This window comes from Telmatherina bonti, assembly GCF_933228915.1.
Source record: "Telmatherina bonti genome assembly, chromosome: 10".
Taxonomy (NCBI): domain Eukaryota; kingdom Metazoa; phylum Chordata; class Actinopteri; order Atheriniformes; family Telmatherinidae; genus Telmatherina; species Telmatherina bonti.
In genome coordinates, this window is record NC_136628.1 from 22,104,862 (window position 1) to 22,115,446 (window position 10,585).

At 39.7% G+C, this 10,585-nt stretch overlaps 1 protein-coding gene across 1 annotated transcript; it reads left to right on the plus strand.

Moving 5' to 3' along the window:
- Positions 1-751: 751 nt before the first annotated feature.
- paxbp1 (PAX3 and PAX7 binding protein 1) lies at positions 752-10,222 on the plus strand. Its single transcript, XM_079248308.1, has 18 exons — positions 752-1,150; positions 1,372-1,494; positions 2,031-2,243; positions 2,462-2,683; positions 3,349-3,449; positions 3,565-3,788; positions 4,079-4,268; positions 5,385-5,508; positions 6,124-6,226; positions 6,483-6,592; positions 6,713-6,912; positions 7,006-7,153; positions 7,295-7,416; positions 7,506-7,582; positions 7,666-7,732; positions 8,682-8,828; positions 9,203-9,357; positions 9,554-10,222. The coding sequence occupies exons 1-18, from the start codon at positions 853-855 to the stop codon at positions 9,672-9,674; spliced, it is 2,745 nt and encodes a 914-aa protein (XP_079104434.1). The 5' UTR covers positions 752-852; the 3' UTR covers positions 9,675-10,222.
- The last annotated feature ends 363 nt before the right edge of the window (positions 10,223-10,585 follow it).

The window sequence follows — 10,585 nt, forward strand, 5'->3', positions numbered from 1 at the left end:
TGCCCTATTAGCCCCTATAACAGTTAAAAGAAGACGAATGGCCAGGTACATGTGCACCAGATAAGGAAACGATATCCTCAGGGTGCATCTACACATTACCCCCACCGACCACCCAGGCCGTCACCGTGGGGGCCATCCAGGTCCAGGCAGACAGGACCCACGCCACAACTGTAAGGCTGCAGCGCTGGATCCCGACCCACCAGACAGGGACTTTAAAAGCAGGTCAGATAAATAAGAAGGCCCAAGACCATGAAGACATTTATAAACCACTAAAAGAACCTTAAAATCTTTAAAAAAAAAAAAAAAAAAAAAAAAAAAAACTATATAAATATAAGAAAATATGAAGCACAATTGAAACAACTTCAAAGATGTAATTCATCAAAGAGTCAGAAGTCTTCCCATCCGCTGTTCATTCAATAAGCTCCAACTCACAACTGACACTTCCCTGCTATAAAAGCTCACGTAAAACTGTTCTCTTTTTTTTAGCTTTTGTTTTTTGTTTTTTTTTACTCCAAGACAAATTCTTTGAAAGTGCAAACTTACTTGGCAAAAAGGTCTATTTCTGACTTTTTTTTTTTCTCATTTACCACATGTAACACATTATTCTAACACCAACTTCAGGATAATCGTTGGCGTGAGGTCTGCACACATTTTGACCAGCTGAGGGCGGTATTGTGTCGACGATACAAATGTTCCAATTCACATTTGGACACGAAGAAGACGTGGTCAGTACCCATTGCCTCTGCAAGAAAATGGCTGACATGCTGTGTGCTTCTAATATCCATCAACGCTAGCAAGTTTTTATTGTCCAACCCTTTTTTTCTACACTGTTCTATTTGACAGGCAGGTATAATGTTTAAAAAAGGGAAACGTGCTAATTTTCGACGGAGGAATGAGTCCGACGAAGATGAGCACGATGAGAGCCAGTCGCTTTCGCTGGCGCCCACATCATTTGGGCCTATCATGGAAATCCCGTTTATGGAGACAAATAACTCTACCGGAGCACTAAGCAGCATTGACAGCGGCTACAGTAACGGGTTCTTGGCTAACAACAATGTGAGGTCAGTCAAGAAAGAAAAGAAGAGCAAAGATACGGTGCCTGTGCCTCCACCGACGAAAGCAAGTCTGCTGAGTTTCGACGATGAAGAAGGTATGAAGAAGCTAAAGCAATGCTAAGTTGGCTAGCCAGTTAATAAAATAGTGTGACCATGACAGGCTAAAAATTGAAATTCTTTCTTGCTCCAGTAGACTATGATGCATGTATAATCTGTCTTATATGTTATTAAACTACAAAACAGCTCTGTTGTGTAAGTTTAAAGATACTGTATATATAGGTATATCAGACTCACCTGATTCTTGTTACATAAACAGAGGGATCCGAAGTGTTCAGAGTGAAGAAGTCCAATCATAGCAAGAAGATTGTTAAGCAGCTGAAGAAAGAGTATAAAGAGGACTTGGAGAGATCTGGAAATGTCAAACAGGAAATCAAATCAGGTGAGTTTCTTACATCAGCTGTCACAGCCCCCACTGTGGTAAGATTATATTCTGTAGGATTTCTAGATGAGTTTGGTGATGAATTTGAATCGTCTAAGAGCTAAATTTTGGCACCAGACTTTTTCTTTAGAAGTATACGTAAAACCTGTAGATAAAGTGTGATGTAAGTGCTTAATTCCTTTCTTTATACCTAAAGAAAGGGTGCCAAAAATTCATTTGCTCACAAGGTAATGCCACTCTTCTTCCTGAAATAAGGATATCTCTTATATCATGTAACTTACACATAACATTATAGTTTATATCCTTGTGTGGAAGACATTTTCTCAGGTCACATCATAGAACTGACAAGGTATGCTTGTAGTATAGGTGAATGATCAGTCATTAAAGAAGCTTGGTTTAGAAGTGATTGAGGGAATGTTGGAAGAAGACTTTAGTTAAAATGCTCAAAATGTGACCTGTTTGAGTAGATTTGCCTTAATATTTAACTTGCAATACAGATCCAAGCTCAGTTCACATCTGCTATCTCTTTTCCCCAGATACTTCATTTCAGCCTGCTGTCCACATAAAGGAAGAAGTAACTAGCAGAGCTAGCAGTGAACAAGGGGAAGGGGAGATGGAAGTAGACAGTGCTGAAGAACAGGATGAGGAGGGACGGAGTCATGGTGGTCTACCACACAGTCAAGCATCCAGGGGCAACAGCATGGCATCCTCGTTCAACACACTCTCTTCCCTCACCACCTTAAAACCAGGTACAGTGCTGACATGATTTCAGTGTTGTCACTCCAAACTACCCCAGAATATAAACCCTGTCTTCATGACTCTTTTGTTCCCAGAATTTTTTTTTTTTTGGAAATTCATGTAATCTTTTGTTGTCGTTTATCTTTCTTATTAAATTCTAAAAATGATTAAAACCACATGTGTGTGTCAGTATTACATGCACAGCCTAAAACCTGTGTCTCTACACCAGGGGAGATTCCAGATGCAGCTTTTATCCATGCTGCCAGGAAACGCCGACAAATGGCAAGAGAGCTTGGGGGGGATGCCCCCCTGGTTGAGACAGAAACACCCAAAAAGCGTCTGACACGAGATGACCAAGATGGCAGCGATGATGAAGATGAGGACGAGAAAAGGATTCGCTTCAGTGGAGTAAAGAACAAAACTCAGAGGCAGAAGATAGCTGAGGAGATAGGTACTGTGTGTGTTCATGTGTATTTTGACAACCACAGAGTTTGGATCTTTTATCCACATATTAAAATGGTTTTGGTTACTATAAACCAGTTTTTATGTATATCTTCCGATTGTACGCCACCATCTGTATGGTTTGCATTGTGATATGCATGTCAACTCCTTTGTTTACATGGCAACTGCAGACAGCGAAGCTTGTGCTGACACTGCTAATGGGATGTTTTTAAGTTTGTTTATAAATGCAGTTAGCCACAAACTGTATTTTAAAAACAAAAGAAAACTGCTTTATTACAGAAAATGCTATCTATAATGTACTTTGTATTTGCTGAATCAGTCTTTTTTTTTTTCCCCAAGTTCCTAATTGGCCCTCATGTCTTCAGGGCCGAGATCATGACTTTCTAATTTGTCATCTTCCTAACAGCATTTCAGTCATGTCTGTGTTCCATTTGAACCGACTCTTTTGGTGTGTGTGTGTGTGTGTAAAAAATGCTGTGTTGATGTGATTTTTTTTTTTCTTTCCAGAAAATAGGAGGCAGAAATGTAGTTTTAGTGAAATACTTGTGTATGCACAGTCAGAGTGACAGATGTCACTCTGACTGTGCATTGATTATATTACTGTTCTTCGTCAGGTTTCTCTAAGGCGGAAACTTCTCCTTTATGTGTGCACAGGTATCGAGGGTAGTGATGATGAGGCTATGGATGCAGGTCAGGATGAAGAGGTGGCCCGCTGGGAGCAGGAACAGATTAGGAAAGGAATTAGCATACCCCAGGTAAGGCTTGACTGCATCTCTGATAAGCTATAAAAGGTTTTGTCTTCATTTAATTCTTCTGTAAATTTGTACCTATATCTTTCTGCAACAGCATTTCTAATGTCTTTCTTATTAGGTTCAAAGCAGCCAACCAGAGGACAATACAGTCTACTACCAGAACAGCTACGAAGCCCAACCTTATGGTTCCTCTTACAGCATACCTTTCACCTACAGTACAGTGGCGCCACAGACTGCCAAGCTCCCTGGCCACTCTGACAGTGGCTCTGTACACTACGGGACCCCTATTTGTGATCTGGTCCCAGTTTCCATTGATATGGTAAAGAAACGCCTGCAGGACAGGTAGGTTTGGTTGAAGACTGCCGTAATGTCTAAAGTCTGAGTCCTTAGCACAGCTGCTGGCATCTCAGCACACTTCAGTCTTGAGGAGATGGCATTGTTTACCGGCACATCTAAGGGCAAGAGAGGCTAAATGTGTCTCCTTATTAATGATTGTTATTATGGTACATCTACCGACACCAATTTGTGTTTCCAGCAAATTAAACAATTTATTTGTAGTTGTTAAAATGGGAGAATATTTCTTCATCTCATTTAATTCACCCTTTGTTTCCTTTTATGTCGTGTGTCTGTAGGCTCACCCAGATGCATGCAGGCCACAACACAAATGCCAAGCACTACAAACAGATCAGGGAAGACCTTGCTGCCTCTGAGAGTACCATACAGCAGCTGGAGGGTTCATCCAATGACAATGCAGAGCAATATAAATTCTTGCAAGAGATGCGAGGGTATGTTGGAGACTTGCTTGAGTGTTTCAGTGAAAAGGTAAGGGAGAATTTATATCCGGTCTGATTAGCTGTCTGCTGTTTTGTGTCTGTGCCCTGAGAGTTTAATGTGAATTTTTTAGAGGACAAGCTTAAGAGTAAACAGGGGTAATAAAACAAAAAAGCTTTAGTGGCAAATCATTTAACAAAAAATGCTGTTGTCTCTAGCGGCTCTTTCATTTTATTTGAACAAGATCCTGCTGTTTTGACTGGTGTAGAAAGCATACACACCTGTGTGATGGTCAATCTGTCACCAGGACTTATCTCAATGTACCCACACAGCTACTTTACAGCTTTGTTGTTTTTACTCACAAATGTAACTTCTATTTACTTACATCATTTTTTAAATGATTTTATTTACACAAAGAAAATGTTCTTGACTATTGAATAGTTAACATTTTCAGGTATTTAAAGTACATTCTCTTCGTACTGGTCATACCGTAGGTTTAGTCAAACTTTTCAGATGGACTTGAACTTAAAAACAATCCGTTATAGCGACATAGTCAAGTAAAATAATGTGTCCAATCCCAAAAGAACATTTGACACCCCAAAGGCAAGATATTTTTTTTTTTTTTTGTGCCGTTTAGTTCCATGCATGTAAAGAATAATCCGGGCTTAATATTGCAGCAGCAGACCTTTTGACTTTGAGGGTCGAGCAGAGAACTAGTCTACCAGCTTGCAACCTGTTTTCTTAACAAATCAGTGTACAGACATTGTGATTAATGCACCCCTAACTGTTTTTGCATGACCTAGTATGGATTTCTTTAACATGGTGTAAACCTGATTGGATCTAGATTGTGTATTGTCAGTGTTGAGTGAAAAGATCGTTTTACTCCGGTGCAATCCCACTGCAAGCCATTTAACTATGTTTAACTTGGTTTGTCACATTTCTCAACTTTAATCATCAGTTAGACTTATGTCCATAACATTTGAGTTTTCTTTCATGGAAATAAAACATTTTAGAGACGAACCAAGTTTTTGTTGGACACCGGCGATGGTTTGCTTCCAGTGTTGTATTGTCCTTCATGATCCTTTTATTCCTCTAGCAAGACACCCCAGTGACTCGGAGTCCCACTGTTGTTGGGTCAGAGGTCACAAAAGGCGTCATATCTTTCAGGTGCCTGCTGTCCTGGAGCTGGAGGCTGCCATGCACCAGTTACTAAGGCAACGGGCCTCACGACTTGTCCAGAGAAGACAGGATGATATTAAAGATGAATCGTCGGAGTTTGCAAGCCTTTCAAGTCAGTCCATCTTGAAGGTTTTTATGATTTATTTGAACAGCCTTGTCAGTTCTCGATGCGGATGTGTGTGTGTGTATGTGCGTGTGTGTATGTCTGTGCCCACGCGTGATTTATATTCTTGCACCGCATTACCCCGTTACAGATTTCCCCCATAATTTTAGTTAAGGTTAAATGACGTGAGTGTGTGAGTGGTCATGTATGCACACGGGAAGTGTTTTATTGGAACAGCTGTTTGAGCTGCTGAGTCTCAAAGTCAGCTGGGTGTTTGCAGCTTGGCTCAAATAATGAGCTCCTAAAGGTGACAGAAATGACCCGTTAGTGACTTGTCATCTGTCACTTTCACTGTAACAAGTCTGGAGTTGCAGCCAGGTAAGTGACTAGAAAATGAATGATCCCAAAAACGTTTGTAACAGAAATGTCTTTCTGATAGTTACATTGAGTTGTTTTGTTTTGTTTTCTTCAAAGCTCTCTCTATATCAAACAGTTTATATGTTTTTGACTGTTTTTACTTAGAGAGCGTTATTTTAACACGTAAGATGCTGACCTCTCAGAATGAGTTTAATGGTTGTTTTGGCTTCTCCGTACTGGTTTTAACATTGATTCTGTCTCTTGCAGATAAAGCTGTCATGGCTCCTAGTATGGACTCTTTTGGCCGAGACCGTGCAGCCTACCAGGAGCACAGTCGTCAGAGGAGGATAGCGGAAAGAGAAGCGAGACGGTATGAAGCTCACTCCCTCAGCAGCGCTTCTTTTGTTCCTTAGTCTAAATGCATTTATGTTGTCTGGTTGTTCCATCAACAACAATGAACAAAATATGTTTCATTTAAAAGCATGAAGTCTGCAGCATATTACTACATTAAAGCATAGGTTTGCCATGAGAGAAGTTTTTAGAAAGTTGGATTGGTGCCACACCTCAAAACAGACTTTAACAGCTCTTGTTTTTAATCTGCTTTTTCCGTTTCTGTGTGGATACAGAACACGGCGACGACAAGCTAGAGAGCAAAAGAAAGTAGAGCATAAAGAAGGATTGTCGTCTGATGATGAGGAAACCTCGACAGATATCACCAGCTTCAACCTGGAGAGAGGTATGTTAAAATGTCAACATTGTGAGAAGAAAAATGAGTGTTCAGATATCGACATACATGTGAGTCATTTATTGGACGATCTATAACTCATGTCTGACTAAAGCCTTCTGTCTCATCCAGATCGGATTAACAGGGAATGTAAGAAAGTGTTTGAAGATGTGGTGGAGGACTTCTGTTCCCTCGACTTCATCAAATCTCACTTTGAAGTGTGGAGGAGAGAGTATCCTGACTGCTACAGAGATGCTTACATCGGCCTCTGTTTGCCCAAGCTCTTCAGCCCTTTAGTCCGTCTGCAGCTTATTACATGGAACCCGCTCGAGGTTGGTCTTTTGTGTGATATTTTCCTGTTTTGGAAGATAAAAATCCAACCATTTATTCTAAAACTTGTTTTTTTGTTATAATCCTTTGTGCAGGCACAGTGTCCAAACTTTGAGTACATGCTCTGGTTTGAGTCGCTGCTGTTTTATGGTTTTGAGGAGAACAGCATGTTGCAGAAAGGAGATGGAGATATCGGCTTACTGCCCGCTATAGTAGAGAAGGTCATCCTATCCAAATTATCAGGTAGTGACCCCCACCCAGCCGCTTATAGCATGTCGTGGATTTTTTTTTCTCTGGGATGCAGTTAAAATGTGTCTAAATAAGTCAACCAAAGGTATGCAAGTGTATATAAGGACATATTCTTTTGCTTGTGTTTTTTGGCAGTGTTGGCAGAGCAAGTTTGGGATCCACTGTCAAGCAGTCAGACTGCCAGGCTAGTGGGCTTCATTCACAGACTTATGAAAGGTTATCCTACCGTGCTGAATGGGGACAACAATTACACACAGGTAAAGCAGTGTCCTTCTTGTGTTGCACATTTTTTCCCTGTTATGTCTGTTCTTCAGCATGTTTAAGAAATCTTGATTTTTGTCCAAAGGAACTTTTGAAAACAGTTGTCTTGCGGACCAGGCGGACTCTGGATGAAGATGTCTTCCTTCCGCTCTTCCCCCAACAGTATGTGTTTTCCATCGCAAGATTTAGAAGTCTAGCTCTAAATTAAAAGACTGAATTCCACCATTTTCTTTGCTTGTATTCAGTGTGATGGACAACAAAAATAGCAGTGCCTACTTATTCTACCAACGGCAGTTCTGGTCCTGTGTGAAGGTATGTGCAAAAAGAGAACAAGCTATTGAAGTGGTATTTGTTTCTTTACAGACAGTCATCTATTTAGATCTTTTATTGTTTTGAAATGAAGTCTTTTAAGACCAGCTACTTTTTCTGTTAAAACAACATCAACAGTCAATCTAAATGTATGGTTAAAAAAAAAAAAAAAAATTAACTAAAATGCCTAGTAAATTCCACAGAAAATAAGTTAAAACTGATATGAAACGTTGAAAAAGCAGAATCAGCATCACAAAACTGCTCTACGAACGGCAGTTTGAATGTCACAATAAAATTGTAAAAACTAAACACAGAAATTGTCGCTCAAGCAGAGACATTATTATGCATAACATCACATTGACTGCATCTATATTTTATCTAGTGTATGGCTGCTGTACTTTCTGTGTGGCATGATTATTCACAAGTGTCACTTTAACAGATTGAAAGTACAGTAAGGGCTGATCTGAAATTAACATGACAGTCAAAAACTGTGGACATGATAAAAATCTAGTTTATGATCCAGTTATTACACATGAAGTCTTTTGAATTTCAGTTTGATAAAGTCCACTTAAGAATTACATTTTAATAGATGCATGGATGATTAATAATAGTTAATAATACTCAACAATAACATTAATAGATGCAAGCATAATTATAAATATTCAGCAGTCTGTTAATTTGCTTCTTATGGACTTGTTGCCCAGAATCGGATGCAGGAATACTTTCACTGTGTTTTTGTTTAGTCATAAGAAAACAATTTGTGTTGCTGAGTGGTGCTGGTTGCTTTGATTCTGTGAATGTTTGATTTTCTGTCTTCCGGTTTTGTTCAATAATAACAAATTTTTGAATAAGACAAGTTTAGCAGCCAGCAGAATTTACTTCAGGATCTGCTCTGCTGGTGCTTTTCTGCCCAATAAGAGTACAGTTTAACTTTAATCTCTTCTGTCCGTAGCTGTTGAGCAACATTCTGCAATGGGATGGTATCTTATCCAGTTCCTGTCTGAGGGACCTGGCTTTGGACAGCACTCTTAATAGATACATCCTCTCTGCGCTGCAGACCACGGATATAGGAGAGGAAAATATTCACAAATGCGAGAAGGTGAGATACCCATATATTAGATCTTGGGGATGTTATATTTCTGTCACTTCCTCAGATTATTTTCTTCCAAAATTTCAGTCTGCAGTTAGAAAGCAGGATAACATTCACACCTGGCATGCATTTTCAGGCAACAGTCACTCTTTACATCAGCACACATCGATCACTTCCTTCTTTGCTCCTGCATGCTAGCAACCAAGAGCCATGACACTGTCTGCTTTCCTTATTTATTCAGTTCACTTTGCTCTCTTAGGCAGCTCACTCCATCCTGCATCATTTTACAAAACAACATTAATCGTGTTAACCTTGCATCTTCTGATGTTTGCAATTCACTAAATGTTGTGCAGAACTCATTCTTGGGGTTGTTTTTTTTCTAGGTGGTGGAATGTCTGCCTGATCACTGGTTTTCCGGACTGAAGGGTCAGCAGACATTACCTCAGTTGGAGCCATTCTGTCGCTACCTAGCACACATGGCTAACTCATTGCACCGCGGCAGCGTAGGAGGGTCAGATGTTGAGCGTCGAACTGCTAAGTAAGGAATTCTACTGTGAATATGAAGCCAAAGAGGGTTTCTCTTATTTTGGAAACTTTATTTATACATAAGATGAAAACTTATGTAGTCATTACTGCTTTAACAAAGTACTTTTTACTATTTGGTTACTGTGCTGTGACATGCTGGGTTTTGTCATTACTGTTTGTCATGTATCTATTTCTAAATCTTTCAACAGGGAGCAAATCAGAGAGGCTGTGAAGATGTTGGGCCGCATGAATGCCCTGAATCATATCATCGCTGTGGCAGAAGAACATGGTGTTAAAGACATCAAACTACTCATGGAAGTCAAATCGTAGAAGAGAAACGGACATGAGGAACTTTTTTTCTGCCATTTGCTCTGCTCCACTTACTTTCAGCCAATGCATCCTAAGGAGGATTCCTGGAGAAAAATGTGCATTGGTGCACTTGGAAAAAAAGCTGCGGCTAAGACTTTATTGTAAATATTGTGAATAGTGTAAAATGTGCACATACATCTGTCATTTCAAGACTAAAGCTGAAATGAGGCCTTGCGTTGCCAGCTCAGAAAGACTTCTCGGTGAATGTCCTCGCTGGTGCTGTTTTAAACACATAATTTATTTAGGAGGAAAACTTTAATGTGGATATGAATAGAGAATCATCCTTTCCCTGAGTTTTCACAGGATTCAACATGGCTTTGTTAAAAAACCGCTAAACCACCTTCACCTCTCTCACAGTCACATCCTTTCCATGTGCCAAAAGGCTGAAGTCACACACAGGAAGTCTGGCAACCCACCCGTTTCAGGAAAGACTGCTATGTGATGGATTTGGTAGTTCTTTGATTCCTGCCTCATTCTGCGGCACCAGTCACCAGGAAAACTGCTCAAATGACCTCAAAGAATTGTTTTCAGATTAGTATGTTATGTTTTAGTGTTTTTGCTTGTGAATAAAATATAGATTGTAATGATGGCTGTCTTTTTGTATTGAAGTAAAACATTTACTTCATGATGCAAGACGTTTTGAACACTTTGTATACACTTTGTATATGATAGACATCTAAACTATCCAAGCTTAACTCCTGTATACAACTTTACAATAGTTTTACAGTGTGCTTAATTTCTACACATTCATTTTCTCAGCTTAATTTAGTACCCTTTTCTTCTCCAAACTTCCCACTATTTATTACTTTTCACATCCAGATTTGTACAAATCTGTCAGATTTCAGTAGCAGTGGATCAGCAGCAGGACTGTC